This window comes from Mauremys reevesii, linkage group 24 (genome assembly GCF_016161935.1).
Source record: "Mauremys reevesii isolate NIE-2019 linkage group 24, ASM1616193v1, whole genome shotgun sequence".
Classification (NCBI taxonomy): domain Eukaryota; kingdom Metazoa; phylum Chordata; order Testudines; family Geoemydidae; genus Mauremys; species Mauremys reevesii.
In genome coordinates this window covers 17,057,521-17,076,403 of record NC_052646.1, presented here as the reverse complement: position 1 = coordinate 17,076,403, position 18,883 = coordinate 17,057,521, and the positions used below count along the sequence as shown (strand labels likewise).

The 18,883-nt window shown below is 57.8% G+C and overlaps 1 protein-coding gene across 1 annotated transcript; it reads right to left on the bottom strand.

Moving 5' to 3' along the window:
• Positions 1 to 6,763: 6,763 nt before the first annotated feature.
• Positions 6,764 to 9,192, bottom strand: LOC120390558 (sulfotransferase 2B1-like). Its single transcript, XM_039513290.1, has 6 exons — positions 9,057 to 9,192; positions 8,255 to 8,463; positions 7,864 to 7,990; positions 7,445 to 7,539; positions 7,077 to 7,257; positions 6,764 to 6,873 (listed from the first exon to the last, which is right to left on the bottom strand). The coding sequence occupies exons 1-6, from the start codon at positions 9,190 to 9,192 to the stop codon at positions 6,764 to 6,766; spliced, it is 858 nt and encodes a 285-aa protein (XP_039369224.1).
• Positions 9,193 to 18,883: the final 9,691 nt, after the last annotated feature.

Sequence of the window (18,883 nt, the reverse complement as noted above, 5' to 3'; positions counted from 1 at the left end):
GTGACCCAGTTCCCAGGTAGATCCCTGCAATACCCCCCGGGGCCAGGATGCTGTCATACCATATGACACAATTCTCATAACTTCACATGCATTAATGATACACATCTATGGATAGAAAAATAACTTTCAGCAGATCATGCCCTTTCCCCTGATGCCTCACACGGCCTGCTTTATATGCAATATCACAATTATATATGTAAGCAGAGTCAGGATGAGCTCTAACCTGACATCTGGTGATGAATTATGGTGAGTGTCGAAAAGAATTTCAGGGGCTGATGGTGTTTGCATAGGCACACCCACCCTGCCTAGCATAGCCCACGGCAGCCTAAAATGTGGGATCCCCAATTTCTCTGTTATTGGGGCAGGAGGAATAAAGTGGTGTCACCCTGATTATGTGAATGAGGAACTCTGAAACTGTTTTATGACAGAGGGTCTCACCATCAATTAAGTAGCACTCGCTAGACAAGAGACATGGGTGCCAAAACCCAGTGAATTGAGAGAGGGTGTGGACAGGTGTGTGTATCTGATGGTATGGGCCCCTTTTGAGGGCACTGGCATACCAATTGTACCTCCTTTTCTCTCTTCATAGTTGAATAGCAGAGCTAATTTTGATTCTATTAGGAGTCCAGCTAGAGGCTGCTGAGCTGAATTTACTTTGGGCCAATGGTGCACCAGCACTGGGGCTCTCCTACTACAGGCTGAAATCACTTAGAGCTGCAATCACTAAAAGAGCTAAGCTTACTGAGCTGAGATCACTGAGGGCTGTGTTAACTAGTGGGGGAGCCTGAAGATCTATCGCTAAGTGGCTGGCGGAGCAGTTTGCAGGACAGTTGGAGCAGTGAGCACAGCAGAGTGGAGCTGAGCAGTTTGTGGTGTACAACTGTACAACTGTGGTGTGCAACTGCAGATTCTCCCAATCCCGCTAGGAGACCATCTAGAAGTCTTTGGAAGGTGGCAGGTGCATTTCGCAGCCCGAAAGGAAGCACATTAAATTCATACACCCCTGCATGGTGACGACGGCTGACCTTTCCTTGGCGGGTTCATCTAGCGGTACCTGCCAGTACCCCTTGGTTAAGTCTAAGGTAGAGATGAATTGGGCATGTCTCAATTTCTCCAGTAGCTCATCGGTGCGTGGCATTGGATAGTTGTCAGGATGAGTTACAGCATTTAGCTTATGGTAGTTCACGCAAAAGCGTATTTCCCCATCTGGTTTGGGAACTAGAACCACTGGAGATGCCCATACACTGCTAGAGGGGCGGATTATACCCATCTGTAGCATGTCCTGGATCTCCCGTTCTATAGCAGCTTGGGCGTGAGGAGACACCCGGTAGGGTGGGGTTCTAATTGGGTGAGCATTACCTGTGTCAATGGAGTGGTACACCCGTTCGGTTCGTTCTGGGGTGGCTGAGAACATTGGCACGAAGCTAGTGCACAGCTCCTTGATCTGCTGTCGCTGCAGACGTTCAAGGGTCGGGGAGAGGTTCACCTCTTCCACGCCACCGTCACTCTTTCCTTCATAGTAGACAACTTCAGGCCACTCAGCGTCATCTCCTCCCTGGGCTGTAAACTGGAAAACCTTTAATTCTCTGGAATAAGGGCTTAAGAGAATTAACATAGTATACCTTAGGCTTTATTTTGCAGGTGGGGAATGCTATGAGATAGTTAACAGCTCCTAGGCGCTCCTGGACTGTGAATGGCCCTTCCCACGACGCTTCCATTTTATGGGCCTGGAGCGCCTTTAAGACCATGACTTGGTCTCCTACTTTGAAGGACCGTTCTCTAGAATGTTTATCATACCAGGCCTTTTGCTCTTCCCGAACCTCTGTTAGGTTTTCTCTAGCAAGGGCTAAAGAGTGTCGGAGGGTGTTTTGTAGGTTGCTTACAAAGTCCAGAATGTTAGTCCCTGGAGAAGGCGTAGAATCCTCCCATTGCTGCTTCACCAACTGTAATGGCCCCTTAACCTCGCGGCCATACACAAATTCGAATGGTGAAAACCCTAAACTGGGATGTGGTACAGCCCTGTAGGCAAAAAGCAACTGCTGCAACACTAGGTCCCAATCATTGGCGTACTCATTTACGAATCATGGCCCCCAAAGTTCCATTAAATCTCTCCACCAGGCCATTTGTTTGATGGTGGTAAGGGATGGCCACCATGTGGTTCACCCCCATGAGCTTCCCACAGGTTTTTCATGATCCCTTCCAAGAAATTAGTTTCCGAATCCATAAGGATGTCGGAGGGCCAACCTACCCTACCCTGTCTGTTAGTGCCTGGCACACACTTTTAGCCCTGGTGTTGCTTAGAGCTACTGCTTCCAGCCATCGGGTAGCAAAATCCATGAAAGTCAGTACGTACTGCTTTCCTCTGGGGGTCTTCTTTGGGAAAGGACCTAGAATATCCACAGCTACTCGCTGAAATGGGACCTCAAATTATGGGGAGTGGCTGGAGAGGGGCTTTGACCTGGTCTTGGGGTTTTCCCACTCGTTGGCACATCTCACAAGACCAGACATAATTAGAAACGTCTTTGCCCGTTCCCTCCCAGTGGAAAGACTTCCCCAAACAGTCTTTGGTTCGGTTCACCCCAGAATGGCCACTGGGATGATCATGGGCTAAGCTCACGAGCTTTACCTGGTACTTAGCTGGAACCAGAGGTGAAAGTAAGCCGGTACGGTACGGTATGGTACAGCGTACCAGCAAGAGCCAGTACACCGTGCCCGACCACACTGGTTTCCACGATGGGGATTTAAAGGGCTCAGAGCTTCCTGCCGCTGCAGGCAGCCCAGAGGCCTTTAAATCCCGGCTGCGGCTCCAGCGGCTAGGCTGGGGCTGGATTTAAAGGGCTCAGAGCTCTCTGTGGCTGCGGACAGCCCAGAGCCCTTTAAATCCCGGCCGCGGCTCCGGCAGCTGGGCTGGGGCCAGGATTTAAAGGGCTTGAGGCTCCCCACAGTGGCTGGGCCCCGGGCCCTTTAAATCCCAGCCCCAGCCCGGCAAAGCTCGGGGTTCCCCGTGGTGGCTGGAGCCCCAGACCCTTTAATTTGCCCCTGAGCCCCGGGGGGGGGGGGGGGGGGGGCCCCCAGACACCTCTTCAGCTGGGAGCCCCTGGGTGATTTAAAGGCCCTGGGGCTCCCAGCCACAGCCAGTGCCCCAGGGCCTTTAAACCTTGAGAGGCCACACCTCTTCCGCTTGAGGCCACGGCCCCCTCAGGACTCCGGCAGTACCCGTAAATCCTGTAAGTTACTTTCACCCTTGGCTGGAGCTACTAACTGTCTTTGAGGATGCCAGTCTTCCTGGGGTCCACCAGAAAGAGTTTCCTTGTATAAAAGTCCTTGTTCTACAACAAACCGGGATCGGTTAGAAGAGCTGAGGCGGTGGGGTGCTCCGTGCCACCACCCAAGCTTTCTGAAGGCTGTCACCTGCTTCCTGCTCAGCCTGGAACTGTTCCCTTGATGCTGGAGACATCGGCTCCTCCTTGGACTGTGGACTTGGTCTCTCTTGAAGCGATGCAGGTGAAGAGGTTGTTTCCGTTGACTGTGAACCGCTCTCCGCTGCTGCACCAGGTGGTATTTCAGGCTCTAGCTGAGTCTCTTGGGTAGGGTTATCTGATGCTTCTGCCAGTTCAGGCCTGTTGGCGTCCTCTGGCGTTGGAGTTGTAAACGGGTTTGCAAGCGCTGGACTCAGTGCTGGCAACGGTTCTGGTGCCGGGTGCTTTGCCAGTTCCGGGACTGGCTTTGGCTGGTCTCTGGGATTGGCTCCACTACGGCTGTTGCAGCCGTTGGCAGGGGATCCAGTTCCACCACCTGTCTGGGTCTCTGGTAACACAGACGGGGCCCTGGTGGAAGGCTCGGGAACAGAGATAAGTGTGAAGGCTGGCTTAGCCTGGCTGCGGGTGACCCTTCCCACCCTCTTGGCTAGCTTCACATGGCTGGCCAAATCTTTCCCCAGAAGCATGGGAATGGGATAATCATCATAGACGGCAAAAGTCCCCATTCCAAACCAGCCCTTGTACTGGACAGGCAACTTGGCTGTAGGCAAGTTTAGAGAGTTTGACATGAAGGGTTGAATTGTCACCAGGGCTTCTGGGTTGATGAATTTGGGGTACACTAGGGATTGGTGGATAGCTGACACTTGTGCTCCAGTGTCCCTCCACATGATAATCTTCTTCCCGCCCACACTCAGTTTCCCTTCGCTCTGAGGGTACCTGGAAGGCATCTGGGCCTGAGGACCTTGGGTGTGACTCCGGCGTAATGAACTGCAGTCGGTTGGGGTTCTTGGGGCAGTTGGCCTTCACACACCCCAGCTCATTACATTTAAAACATCGCCCAGCTGACTGGTCACTGGGGCAAGGTCCAGGGCCGGTGCAACCATTTAAGTGAACTCGGCGGTCGCCTAGGGCAGCAACCGCGGTGGCCGGATCTTCAGCCGCCCCTGTCGCCGCCGGCATTTAGGCAGAGGGAACTGGGGCAGGGGAGTGCGGGGAGGGGCACCTGCAGCAAATAAGGGGGGGGGGGAGGTGGCACCAGGGGAACTCCCTGCCCCAGCTCACCCCTGCCCCGCCTCCTCCCCAGCACGCCGTGGCTGCTTCACTTCTCCCGCCTCCCAGGCTTGCGGCACCAATCAGCTTAGGTGCCATAAGCCTGGGAGGTGGGAGAAGTGAAGCAGCGAGGGCATGCTTGGGGTGCTCGTGCTCAGAGCAGGGGTGAGGTGGGTGCCTCAGGGTGGGGAGCTGCTGCAGGGGAGGAGACGTCTCAGGGCAGATAGGTGGAGCAGCCATGGGCGGGGGCCTCAGGGCAGGGGCGGCGCAAGGTAGAAGTTTCGCCTAGGGCGTGAAACATCCTTGCACCAGCCCTGGCAAGGTGGGTTGCTGGAGACGGGTGTGGTGGGGCGAGAAGGTATCTGGGGTTTTCCTTGGGATGGAGGTGGGGCCTTGGGTTGCCCCTGCTGATAAGGTTTTGTTTCGAGTTGCCTCTTTGGGTATTTGCCCCAACTACTACTAGTTTTTCTTCTTTTCTGCCACCTCCACCCATTTGGCTCCAATCTCCCCCGCCTCGGTTACAGTTTTGGGCTTCCCATCTAGGATGTACCTTTCTATTTCCTCAGGAAAACCCTCTAGGAACTGCTCCATTTTTATTAGGAAAGACAGCTCTTCCGGAGATTTAACGCTTGCTCCTGATATCCAGGCATCCCAATGTGGTAGGCGTGCCGGGAAAATGCCTCAGCAGGTTTCCACTTTAGGGCTCTGAACCACTGAGGGGCATGCTCGGGTGTTAGCACCATTCTGATTCTGGCCTTGTTTTTAAAAAGCTCATAACTGCCCATGTGTTCCTTAGGCATTTCAGCCACCACCTCTGCTAAGGGTCCACTGAGCTGCGGCCTCAGCTCACATGTACTGGTCTGTAGAGATGCTGTACCCAAGGCAGGCCCTTTCGAAGTTTTCTAAGAAGGCCTCTGTATCATCACCTGCCTTGTAGGTGGGGAATTTTCTGGGATGGGAAGCGATACCTGGAGAGGGGTTGGTAGGGTTGGCTGGTATATCCTGCCTAGCCCTTACTAACTCTAGTTCATGCTTCATCTCTTTCCTTCTGCTCCATAGCTCTCTTGTGGGCAGCCTCCTCCTTCTCCATCAGTCTTGTGTTCATTTGCTCGCACTGTGGCTTCCAGTCTGGCCAGCTCTAGTTTATTAGCAGCATCACTGGTACTTATTTTCCTGCTTTCTTGTGCTGGGTCACACCCCCTCTGCAGTTCACTGAAACTGGGATGCACCCAGCTCAGGGCTGCTTAGTTAAAACTCACTATACCAGAAAGGTAGAGAAAAAAACAAAAACAAAAAAAAAATCTTATGACTTTTGGTTTAAAATGATCCCACCGCTCTGACACCCTGTCAAGGTTCCTTCCCCTCCCCTGAACTTTAGGGTACAGATGTGGGGACCGGCATGATAAGCCCTAAGCTTAATTACCAGCTTAGATCTGGTTGCTGCCACCACCCAAACTGTTAATCAGTCATTTAGGAAACTGTCTACCTCCCGCCAGAATATCTCCTCCCCAATACTATAACCCTTCCCTGGGTAGCCTTGAGAGACTCCTCCACCAATTCCCTGGTGAACACTGATCCAAACCCTTGGATCTTAAAACAAGAAAAAAAAACCAATCAGGTTCTTAAAAAGAAGGCTTTTAATTAAAGAAAGAAAGGTAAAAATCTCTGTAAAAGTCAGGATGGAAAATAACTTTACAGGGTCATCAGATTCATAGAGCCCAGAGGAACCCCCCCTCAGCCTTAGGTTCAAAGTTACAGCAAACAGAGGTAAACTCTTTAGCAAAAGGAACATTTACAAGTTGAGAAAACAAAGATAAAACTAACACGCTTTGCCTGGCTGTTACTTACAAGTCTGAAATATTAGAGACTGGTTCAGAAAGATTTGGAGAGCCTGGATTGATGTCTGGTCCTCTTAGTCCCAAGAGTGAACAACCCCACAACAAAGCACACAAACAAAGCCTCCCCCCCCCACCAAGATTTGAAAGTATCTTGTCCCCTTATTGGTCCTTTGGGTCAAGTGTCAGCCAGGTGACCTGAGCTTCTTAACCCTTTACAGGTAAAAGGGTTTTGGTGTCTCTGGCCAGTCGGGATTTTATAGTATTGTACACAGGAGGGCTGTTACCCTTCTCTTTATAGCTATGACAGGGTATCTCCCAGGGCACAGTAAGAGCAGCAGCACGTGGGTGGCACAGGGCCGGTGTATTGCGGGTGCAGATGTGGCGGGCGCGAGGCCGTCAGTCCCAGGGGAACGTCATGCCCAGACCCTGCATCCGCTCCTGGTAAACAGTATCGAATCGTTGGCTCTGTGCCTCTGAGAGGTGGTTCCTCCAGTCACCGCAGATCCCTGCAAACCACAGGGGATATGGTCTAGGGTGCCCCTCACTCCCTACTCACAGCCCCTGCCCCCAGCCCTGCCCCTGCAAGCTCTACCCACACCCCTCATGCCTGACCTGAAGCCCCCTACTTTCCTGGCTCTGCCTCATGCAGCTCTGCTGGTGCCCCTCAGCCCCAACTTACAGCCCCCTGCTAGCCCAGGCCTGGACTCACCTTTCCTCAGGAGCTCCCCCTTCTGGTGGTCCATGTACTCGTCCCTCAGCTGGGAGAAGTTGGACATTTTGTTCCCCTTCATGCTCTGGAAGGAGGCGTTCTCCACCACCGCGGCCACTTGCTCCTCACTCAGCTCCTTCCCCAGGAAGTGGCAGATTCTCCGCACGCTGCCCCATGGGTCCTGGGGAGACACTCACTGCAGTGAAGGGTGGGATCGGGGGTTCCTCAGTTTCCCCACCCAGCAGGTTCTGCTCCCCACTGGGTCCAGACAAACTGGTACCTCTGAGGGCCCTGGCCACAAGCTACGTCGGCTGCCTGGGGCGGGGTTAAGTGTGAGCGCGGCCCCCAGGGGGCGGGATTATCCCTACCTGCTGCAGCTCCTCGTAGGTGATGGAGAAGAAGTTCTCGTTGCCCTTCAGCCCCATCCAGCCGGTGACGTGGTCGAACCAGGAGCCAAAGGGCACTGTGCAGGGGAGAGCGGCACGGTGACCCCAGAGCTGGCACCACCTGGCCCCTCCACCCTGGTCTGCTGGGGACTGCAGGGGCCTGGGACACCTGGGTTCTATCCTGGCACTGGGAGGAGAGGCGGGGATGGAGGTCAGCAGTGTTTGCAGACCCCCGGTTGTGCTGCAGCTGTTTGGGGAGGGGGGCTCTGAGCTGTGCCAGGCCCTGGGCAAAGGGCTGCTCAGAGCTGGCTGGGGATGCACAAACTCGAAGCACTTGTGACTTGCTTGGAACCCAGGCGTCCGGATCCAGAGTGCCCCCCCCACCCCCGAGTGCTGCTCACCATTCCCACTCAGGAAGTCCTCGAGGAAGGAGTCCAGTGAGCCAGGGTCCTTGTAGAGGCGCAGCAGCTTGGAGAAGTGGTACAGCGAGACCAGGACGTCCTTGGGGCAGCGCAGGGTGTAGATGATCTGGGGAGAATGGGGGGGGTCACTACCAATCAGGGGAGGGGGATGCCAAGTGAACCCAGCAATTAGCCACCCACCCCGGGCCGTCACCTCCCCACCCTCTCTGGAGGGAGAAAGAGTCGCCGCACCCCACTGCCTGCTCCTTCGCACGCCCACATCGCTGTAACTCACACCCAGCAGCAGCCCTGGATTCACCCCCCTCCCGACACACAGCCCTGTCGGTGCCCCTCAATCCCGACCCGCAGCCCCTGCTCTCCCGCCTCTCACCTTGGCCTTGGAGCGCTGCAGGGACTTGGGGAAGAGCTGGACGGGGAGGTGGGAGCAGAGCAGCCGGGGTGGGGGGTATTTCAGGGCAGCCTCCAGCCCCACCTTGGTCTCCACCCAGGGCGCCCGCTCCCAGTTCAGCACGCTGCGCACCCAGCCGGGGTCCCCGCCACAACGGATCAGACTCAGAATCTCCAGCATCCAGTTAGTGCCTGGGGACGAAAGGGTTAACGGGCCTGAAACAACCCCTCAACCTGCTAGGTCCCCCTCTGCTCCCAGAGCCAGGGAGAGAACCCAGGAGTCCTGGCTCCCAGACCTGCTTTAACCCACCCGACTCCCCTTCCCAGATCAGGGGATCTGACCCAGCAGTCCTGGTTCCCAGCCCCCACACCACATTTACTGAGATGCTAAAATCAACTCTTGTTTTCATAGAATCTCAGGGTTGGAAGGGACCTCAGGAGGGATCTAGTCCAGCCCCCTGCTCAAAGCAGGACCAACCCCAACTAAATCATCCCAGCCAGGGCTTTGTCAAGCCTGACCTTAAAAACCCCTCTGTGTCAGGGGTCTCCTGGCGCTGCCAGCGGCCCTGGGGGAAGCCTGTGATCAGAGGACATCTGCAGAGAGCCAGCCCAGCACCAGGTGGGCGAGTTGGACCCCCAGGGAGCAGCCTGCTTTGTCTCCCTCTGGGCTGGGGCCATGTGAGCCCAGGCTCGGACATCTAGGAAATGAGGTCGTGTGATGTTGCAACCTTCCAGCTTTAGTGTTTCCATCTAATGTCAGGATCTCACCCACACACCCACCTTACCTGACTTGGGGTAGGTGATGTTGAAGACGTCGTCATCCCGCACCTGGAATTCGTTCTCCACGTAGCTCAGTACCTCAAGGGAGTGATCCAGGCGTGGGTACAGCATCCCCTTGTAGGTGATGTACTCACATGCCATGGCAAGGCTGGGACAGAGAGACCTCCCAGCGTCAGTGCTATCCCCTGTGTGACACTAGGGAACATTGTGCTGCAGGGGCAGGGCGGGGGCTCAGTAGGGCGCTGTGGTGCAGGGACAGGGCGGAGGCTCAGCAGGGGGCACCCTCACTCCAGGGTGAGGGTGTTACTTGGCTGTCCCACCCCAGAGCCAGCTGCATCTCGGCACTGGTTGAGCTGATTCCTTGGCATGTTCCCAGAATGACTCTAGGGCCTGCGCTGGTGGCTGCGGCTGGGAGAACAGCCCCGGGCCTGTGGTGGGAGCCTGCTCTTGGGCTATGTAATAGGCCCAGGCACTCTGCTCTCCCGGCGTCCTCCCGGCAGGGCTGGTGCCATTCAGCCTCTGGAGGCCCTGTTGGGCGTGCCCTGGCCAGCAGGGACCTTTGGACCTGGGGAGAGCTGGTGCCTTTAATCCCCCAGGGCCTGTCATCTGGGGCGGCTCCCTGTCCCAGGCAGGTCCCTGTGCCCCTTCCCAGCTGGGTCAGGTGCCCGGGGTCTGGTGTGGGAGTGGAGGGGGCAGGTGTGGGGCAGATCTTGTCATTCACCCCCATGGAGGGGCTGCTTTCATTGTAGCCCATCATTGCCCACCTGAGTCACCCCCCATCCCTGCTCCACATCAGCCCCTCCATGGGGAACTGGGAGTTCAGGCCCCGTGGCCCATTCAGCATCTCCCCAGGGGGCACTGATTGGTGCCTGTTGTGGGTTTGCAGATGTCTCCACCCTAGGGATACAGCTGATCCCTGCACTGCCTCTGCCTGAGCCTGCCAGGCCCTGCGCTGGGGCTGAATCAGAGCTGGGGCATCCTGGGGAAACACCCTTGGGCGGGGAAAGGGTCAGGCTAGGGACCCTTGTGGATGGGGCAGGAACTGGGAGGGGATTTGAGAAGGGCCCTGCCGGGTCAGCCCAGGGTCCACCCAGCCTGGGATCCTGTCTGACAACACTCCCCGAGCTGCAGTCACGGGCTGATCCTGCCGGTGAGAGGTGTAGGGACCCCCAGAGCCTGGGGCTACATCCTGGCCAGCAAAGGTCCTGTCCTTCAGGCGCTCACCCCGTGCGCCCTTGAACCGGTTACACCAGCCCAGCCAGGGAGGGGCACAGGTTGGCGGTGGGCCGGGCGAAGGGGAGATTCCTTAGCTTTGTCGGGCAACCCCTGGTCCTTGTGTTACGTGTCCTTAGTCACGGTCTCCACCCCAGGCAGGAGTCAGAGACGCCCGTCACCCCCGCGCAGCCGCCTCTCCTCCAAGCGGAGCCGTCCCAGGCTAGAATCTCCCCCCCACGGAAGCTCTGCCACCCCCCTCAGCATTTTTCTGCCCCTTTTGCAACCCCCTGTACCCGCTGGGAGACGGGGCGGCCAGCAGTGCAGGCAGTGTTCCCGGTGAGGGCGCACCTGGAGCCGAGCTAAGCAATTTGCTGTCTTAGCTCCCAGCCCTCTCATTCTGCAGTACTGCTAGTTCCCAGCTGGGCTCCTTCCTTCCCAGCTCCCGGGGGGAACCCGCTGGGCCAGGCCAGGGGCACGTCAATCTATCAGTTTGTTCCAACCCCCCCACCCCCACCCCCCTTAGTCAGTTAGTCCCCCCGACTGGCCACCAGGCTTCCTGCTCCTCAGGGACTGAACCAGCCTGCTGGGTTTCGAGTCGTTTCTCCCCGTGCTTCACACCCAGCCCAGAGTCCACTTTTCCCCCTTCCTCCACCCCGCTAGGCTCCAAAGTGCAGATTTGAATGGATCCTTCTGCCCCCACCCAACCCCACTGCGGTCACAGGCCAGTCCCCCTCTTGCTGCCCTGGTGTAGGGAGCTGAGACTCGCCGGCTCAGCACAGCAGCGCCACTCGCTGGTGATCCTGGGAATTAGCTCCGTTTCAGCCCCGAACACCCACTGCAGGCTGGTGGCTCACCTGCCTCAGGCCCCATGTCCCACCTGTACCCCAGGCCCCTGCAGTGCCCCCACTCTGGGTCTCCCCTCCCAGGGGAGCCCCCAACCCTCTAGCCCCACCTTGCCTCAGTGGCTACTGCCAGTCATCATCTAACCCTGCTCACTGGGGCAGACGGCAGGCTGTAAACCACTCAGCACTGCTGGGGGGTGGACCAGCTGCCTCTGCCTAACCCCAGGCTGCACCTCTGCAACCCCAGTACCTGTTTGGGCCTTAGCAAGGCCTCAGCCTGGGGATGGGATGGGATGGGATGGGATGTGCCGTGCCGTGCCGTGCCGTGCCGTGCCGTGCTGGGTCCTTCTCTCCCAAGAGCTAGAGTGAGATTGACCCACTTCCTGGCTCACAGCCCTTTTATAGGGCCAGTTGTCTCCTAACTGGGTGTGGCCCCAGCTGTGGCGGCTTCCCCCAATTGGCCGGTTCTTGGCTCTCAGCCCCAGCCCTCGCCAAGGGCTGGCTTTAACCCTTTCAGGGCCGCAGCGAGGTCACTGCCTGCTACACCCGGTGTAAATCAGGAGTGATCCCATTGCACTCACTAGAGCTCCCCCCACCGCAGCCCCTTGGGGTGGCTCTGGATTTGCCCCCAGCTTGGGCAGCGACTCTGGATGCTGGGAAGGGGCCAGGATCTCCTCGGGGGAGCAGGGGGCTCTGGGCTGGGAATTCCCAGGCACTCGCCCCAGCTCCCACAGGTCTGGTCTGGGTTACCTCTGTCCCAGGCTCCGGCCCAGCCTCCTGCCTCCCCAGCCTGGCACCAGCATTAACCCTTCAGTGCCCAACCTGCTACAGCTCTGTCCTCCCGCACCGCACTCGGCCCCCAGGATTTCTGTTGCTTTCTTCCCCCTCCCCACACCCTCCACCTCCTGGCCCCCAGGTGTGTGGTAGTTCCACTGCCCAGGAGGGGAGGGGGGCCAGAAAAGGCGGGGGAAGGGGAGCTAGGCAGGGGCCGGGGAAGGGGCAGCATGGGCCTGGGGCGGGCCGGGGGGCTGCACTGGGGGTGGAATCGGGAGGTCTCTGTTTAGTAGGATTTTCTTAACCCAGGAAATAATGCCAGGACTTGGTGGTGCCCCATCCCAGCTCAGACCCCCTCCCCTGGCTCCCAGCCCCCCATCCATGGCCAAGCTCCTTCCCCGGCTCCCAGCCCCCTCCTGCTGCTCTGAGACCCACAACCATGTCCCAGGCCCCTCCCCCCGTCCCAGCTCACAATCCCCTCCACCGCTCCCCCTGCTTCCAGCCCCAAAATCACAGCTCAGGCCCCTCCTTCTCCCTGCCCTGCTCTCAGCCCCCTAATCCCAGCCCAGCCCCCGTCTCCCTACCCAGCTTCCAGCCCCTCCCCCACAGCTCACCCCCCCCACTACTCCCTACCCAGATTCCGGCTGCCCTCCCGCTTCCTATGTTCAAAAACAAAGACAGGTGCAGCTTAGAACAGCTGGTGCAACAAGTGTGTTCTCCGCGCCTTGGCAGGTTAGTGCCCTGGTGTAAATCAGGAGTAACTCCACTGGAGTCACTGGAGTCGATCCCCCTCTCGTCACCCCGACTCTTAGCTCACCCTCGCTGCCCCCACCTCCACTCTTCTGCCCATGGCTGGGCCCATCCATCCCCAGGACTGAGGAACCGCCCCTCCCCCTAAAGGCTGTCCTGAGAACTCAAAGGGTTAAAGCAGGGCCAGACCTCCTAGCTCCCGCTCAGCTGGGTGGAATCAGACCCTCTGGGTTCCCCGTGCTGGGGAAACGGCTCCTACGCCAAGTACTAGACTGGGCATCGCCCCCAGAGCCCTGTGAATCCCCAGGTCAAGGGTCAAGCTGAGCTGAGACACAGTCACAGGGCTGAGCACTGACTCTCCTGGCAATGCAGAGTGAAGGTGCTGCCTGAAATCCCCTTAACTCTGCCCTGGACCCATAGGTGCTGGCACTAGCAGTGTAGGGGTGCTGCTGTGGCCGCCCTTCCCTCCCAGTTCCCCCGCAGCTTGAAGTGGTTTCCATCATATCCAGGGTTCACAGTTTAGTTCAATGGCTCTCAGCACCCCCACGATACAAATTGTTCCAGCACCGCTGCCTGGATCCCAGCCCAGCCTTGGCCCGATGTGCTCTGCGCTGTACAGGATGGACACATGGAGTTATAGAGGCAGGGGCAGCACCGTGCAGCCCAGAGAGCCCAGGAGTGGGACCCAGGATTTAGGGCTTAGAGTGTGGGGCTGGGAGCCAGGACTCCTGGGTTCTATCCTGACCTCTGCTCAAGCCTCCTTGTGAGTTTGTGCACGTTCCTTCACCTCCGTCTCTCAGTGGCCCCCTCTCTGCAACGGGGCTGCTGCACAGAACGCCTGGAGAGCGAGGATGACCCTACCCCAGGTGAGCACCACACAGCGTGAGTAAGAGGCCAAAAATGATACAACTCCCTGACAACAAGCTGAGATGACACCCATGCAACTGGAGAGCAGGTGCTGAAGGGTTACGGTTCTGCCAAGCAGGACTGTGGAAGGTTCGGGAGGGTGCAGGTGGCCACATGGCTGCTGGTGTGGTGTTGGGGGGCTGCCTGGGGGCTCCCCCCAGGTGTGTAATGATGGAAAGAGGTGCATGGGGGATGCCGGGTGCCTCATTTCACCTCAGCCTTGTTTCAGGAGCAGGGCCAGGGTGGGGAGGGGCTGGGCAGCAGTGAGCTGGGAGAGGCGCACGGCTTGTGGGTTGGGTGTCAGGGTTTGTTCTGCGATTTTTATGACCAAGGAAGCTGGCGGCCCAGGCACTGCCATGCCCAGGGCCTAAGCCGCACACGGAGCTTGTCCAGAGCACTTCTTGTCATGGGTAGGGAAACTGAGGCACAGGGCACAGCCATAACTCGGCCAAGCTCACCCAGCGTCCCTCCCCCAGCCTGGGTGAAAGTGTGACAAAGTGGGGGCTTTCCCTTGTTATGTTGTATGTGAGCCTGGGAGTCTTACTGTTTTGTATGAATACTGTGTGTGCCTCAGTTTCCCCATGTATTGCATCAGTGCCTAGACGGTGGGAATAAGGGAGCCTGACTTTTGCTGAAGCCCTCAGGACACATGAAGAGGCTCCAGCTGCCTGCACATAAGCGATGGCTGATGCCTTTCGTAACCTGAGACCCAGGAGGGGGATGTGACCAGGTGACACTTTGCCAGGGAAGGGTGTGTCGGAGGCTGGGCCCCTGGAAGCTGGGCAGTCTGTTGTTGGGGACTCACGGGGGGGAGTCCAGGGCATCCAGCCCAGGGTCCCCCCCCAAAAATGGACTTTGCTGAAAGTCACTGATTCCTGTGCTAACAAGTTCTGTCCTACACTGTGTTCCTGTCAAGTAATAAACCTTCTGTTTTACGCTGGCTGGGAGCCACAGCTGGCTGCGGAGTGGGGGTGCAGGGCCCTCTGGCTTCCCCAGGGGTCCCGTCCAGGTGGACCCGCCAAGGGGAAGTGTACAGGGATGCTGGATGCTCCAAGGTCAGACCAGGAAGGCCAAAGCCGGGGAGGGGAGCGGAGCATTGACCTGCTAAACCCAGGGTTGTGAGTTCAATCCATGAGGGGGCCATTTAGGGAACTGGGGTAAAAATCTGTCTGGGGATTGGTCCTGCTTTGAGCAGCAGGTTGGGCTACATACCTCCTGAGGTCCCTTCCAACCCCGATAGTCTGTGATTGTGAGACTTTTTGCCCTGGGTAGCGTCCCCTGAAGGGAGTCGCCACCCCAGAGTCCTGGCTGGCTTCATACAGAGCAGCTCCAGAGCAACAGACCTTCACAGAGAGTGATTAACCTTTGATCTGGGCAGTGGGGGAGTCTGCAGGGGGAATTCAGTCCAGACGGGGTGGTGGTTTTCTAACCACGGCTCTAGGAATGATTGTGGGACGGTTCTGTGGCCTGCGTGAGGCCGGGGGGGGGGGGTCGCACTAGCTGATCCCATCGGGCCCTGCTGGCCTTCCACTCTATAAAGGCAGACGAGGTGAGCCAGGCTAGCCCTGTATTACAGCAGAGCCGAGGACACGGGCTGAGCAAAGTGCAGGACGGTCGGTGCCATGGCAAAGCTGTCTCAGCGCCCGGCTGCCTGGCAGGTGGGAACTTGGGACAGCTGCCCGCCTCCGTCCCCAGGCCACAGCGACGCAGCCCTGGGCACCCTGGCAGCCAAGGCCTTCGCTGCCAGGGTTGGTGACAGGGCCGCCCCGAGGATTCAGGGGGCCTGGGGTCTTCCCCGCCGCCGAATTGCTGCCGAAGACCCGGCACTTCGGCAGCGGGTCCCGGGGCAGAAGGACCCTGCACCATGGGTCTTCGGGGCACTTCGGCGGCGGATCCCAGGGCGGAAGGACCCCCTGCCACGGGTCTTCGGGGCACTTCGGTGGCGGGTCCTGGGGCAGAAGGACCCCCCGCTGCCGAATTGCCACTGAAGACCCAGAGCAGAAGAAGCTCCAGGGCCCGGGGCCTGCGAGAGTTTTCCGGGGCTCCCGGAGCGAGTGAAGGACCCCGCTCCAGGGGCCCCAAAAAACTCTCATGGGGGCCCCTGTGGGGCCCAGAGCCTGGGGCAAATTGACCCACTTGCCCCCCCCCCAAGCAGCCCTGGTTGGTGATCTCCCAACCCAATGTGCTCTGGAGCGGGGGGGCGGGGTACAGAGTACCAGACGTGTCTCTAATGAAAACGGTGTTTATTTCTCATTGCAGCGATCACTGTGCAAACATATACAACAGGAGCGACTCGCCCCCAAGGCATGGGGGAGAGGAGCTAATGCAATACGCTATGTACAGGCAGCCCCCACCCCCAGCGGATTGTGCAGGGAGCAGCCGGGTGCAAAATTCCAGCTTGGGCTCTGCCACCTGAGCCACAACACGCCGGTGTCACCCGCTGGGCAGGGCTGGGGATTAGCAACAGATTAGGGGGCGCGGGGGGGAATCTGTGAGAATTTGTGTAGCAGGGGTGCAGGAGGGTGTGTGGGGGTGTGTGTGTCCCCCTGCTGGAGGGGATGGGCCCTGCTCTATGTACACATTCACCTCTCTAAGCCAAGCTGTTCCCTCTGCCCTCCCCCATCCCTCCTATGGGGCTCCCAGCCCACGTCCACTCCCTTGACCAATGCCCCGACCGGCCGAGCAGGCTGTGTGCCAGCCAGCCTGGGGCTCGCTGCACTATGACCCTCCATACACTGCAGGGGGCTCAGCCTGGGGCCCCGCATGGATGCAAGGGGAGCCCTGGTCCCTTCCCAGCCCCCCGGGACCCATTGCTGGGGCAGGCGATCACAGGAGGTGGGAGCAGTGCTGCCCATGGGGGCGCTATGGGGTGGGGGGGATTTGCTGTTGGCAATCCTGGACTCGGTGCTGGGAGGGAGGCTCCCAGCCCCTGGAGGTGTGTGCGCCCCCTGGGAAGGGGGCAGCCCGGCAGGGGTGAGCAGCCCCTCCCTGTGGGGCCCTGCTGGGGCAGGGGGAAGCTCTGTCCTGGTTTGGGGCATCAGCTCTGGCCCCAGGTGTCCAGCAGCCCCCAGGGCTGTGTATTGGGATTCCTCCCAGGCTGCGGGTCAGGGTCTACTCCACCCCACGCAGGGCTTTGTCTCAGCCTCCCCCAGGCTGTGCCCTGGTTCCTCCCAGGCTGCGGGTCAGGGTCTAATCCCGCCAACCACGGGGCTGAGCTGCCGGCACTGGGGCACCCCAGGCTGATGGGGCTGCTCTTGCCCAGAACTGCAGGGGTTAAAGCCAGGTAGCAGGTACTGGAAATACAACTTTGGTGTGTCTTGTTTTCTAGGTGTAAACTCCTTGGGACTCTCTGTTCCCCTATGTTTGTACAAAACCCGGCACAACAAGGCCCAAATCTCAGTGAGGGCAGGGACTGTCTCTCGCTGTGTGTCTGGGCAACACCCGGCACAACAAGGCCCAAATCTCAGTGAGGGCAGGGACTGTCTCTCACTGTGTGTCTGGGCAACACCCGGCACAACAAGGCCCAAATCTCAGTGAGTGCAGGGACTGTCTCTCGCTGTGTGTCTGGGCAACACCCGGCACAACAAGGCCCAAATCTCAGTGAGGGCAGGGACTGTCTCTCGCTGTGTGTCTGGGCAACACTTGGCACAACAAGGCCCAAATCTCAGTGAGGGCAGGGACTGTCTCTCGCTGTGTGTCTGGGCAACACCCGACACAACAAGGCCGAAATCTCAGTGAGGGCAGGGACTGTCTCTCGCTGTGTGTCTGGGCAACACTTGGCACAACAAGGCCCAAATCTCAGTGAGGGCAGGGACTGTCTCTCGCTGTGTGTCTGGGCAACACTCGACACAACAAGGCCGAAATCTCAGTGAGGGCAGGGACTGTCTCTCGCTGTGTGTCTGGGCAACACCCGGCAGAACAAGGCCGAAATCTCAGTGAGGGCAGGGACTGTCTCTCGCTGTGTGTCTGGGCAACACCCGGCACAACAAGGCCGAAATATCAGCGAGGGCAGGGACTGTCTCTCGCTGTGTGTCTGGGCAACACCCGGCACAACAAGGCCGAAATCTCAGTGAGGGCAGGGACTGTCTCTCGCTGTGTGTCTGGGCAACACCCGGCACAACAAGGTCCAAATCTCAGTAGGGAGGGACTGTCTCTCGCTGTGTGTCTGGGCAACACTCGATACAGCAAGGCCCAAATCTCAGTAGGGCAGGGACTGTCTCTCGCTGTATCTGGGCAGCGCCCGGCACAACAGGGTCCTAGCACACACAAGGCATCGACCTATCACTATACAGATGTTAAAGATGATGAAACAATGAGGTTATCTCAGGTGAGATGCTACCGGAACTACTTTTGGGGTCTCTCCAAATCGACTCCTGCTCTACACTATAATATTTAACCCTCTTCAGTAGCATTAGAAACGCACTTTCCGTCCACACACAAAACTGCTTTAGTCACTTATGGTTGGCTCTAAGCAACATCACAAAGTGACTCTGCTCTTTGAGGAATAAAGAACAATTTAGCCCAGATCATTCCAGGCTCAGTTGTTTCATGAGACCTGTAAAGGGGCCTTGAGACTCCAGGTGTCATTCGGAGTGGAGCTAACGACTCCTCTCAGCTCCCTCGTTAGCCCCTCTACACCTATCCCCTCCCGTACCAGGGCCCCTACTTCATCCTTCCACCTCCCAAGGAATCTCTCTCTGTGCCCATGTTAATGTAACCAGACCATATCCTCATGCTACAAACCACTTGTGGTTGTACCTCCGCTAACATCCCCACCAGCACGCGGCACCACAGGGCCGTGATCACACCTGGGGCTGGGACTGTCTCTCACCATTTGTGTGTGTATCACCTGGCACAACAGGGTCCTGATCTCTTCTGCCTCCTAGTCGCTACCATCGTACAGATGTTAAATAATAACCATAATCCGATCCGGTATGGGAATTCCCTGGGCTACTTGGTGACACCACACAGCTCTGTGCCACACAGATCCACAGGGATTAACCAGGTAAGTACTGAAAAGGCAGGTACTTGGGGTTCAGTCGTGTACCTCAAGCCTTAGAGTACCAGGAGCTGCACAGCCTGCTAGAATCTGGAGAGAAGTCTCCCTGAACAGTGGGGACTCAGCAGGAGTGATCCTGAGAACCTCCTACACCAAGGTATTTTAGGGTGAGTGACCATGTGAAGAAATGTCCTTTCTGGGTGACATGGAATATCCTTGTTATATCACCATCTCTGAACAGGAAACAGCTAAGCCCTTGTTCCAAGGTGATGCCAGGTCAGACTCTAAACAGGCTCCTATTGTTTGTCCACTGGACAGTTCATTGGGTTTTTAAGACTGGGAACAG

What these genes read in the sequence shown, in the direction of transcription:
- LOC120390558 (XM_039513290.1), bottom strand. Translation starts at nt 9,192, where the DNA reads ATGGCATGTGAGTACATCACCTACAAGGGGATGCTGTACCCACGCCTG. An exon ending in GGACTTCCTGAGTGGGAATG is followed by an intron (nt 7,540 to 7,863) that starts GTGAGCAGCACT and finishes TCCCCTGCACAG; the next exon opens with TGCCCTTTGGCTCCTGGTTC. An exon ending in GGGGGAGCTCCTGAGGAAAG is followed by an intron (nt 6,874 to 7,076) that starts GTGAGTCCAGGC and finishes TGTGGTTTGCAG; the next exon opens with GGATCTGCGGTGACTGGAGG.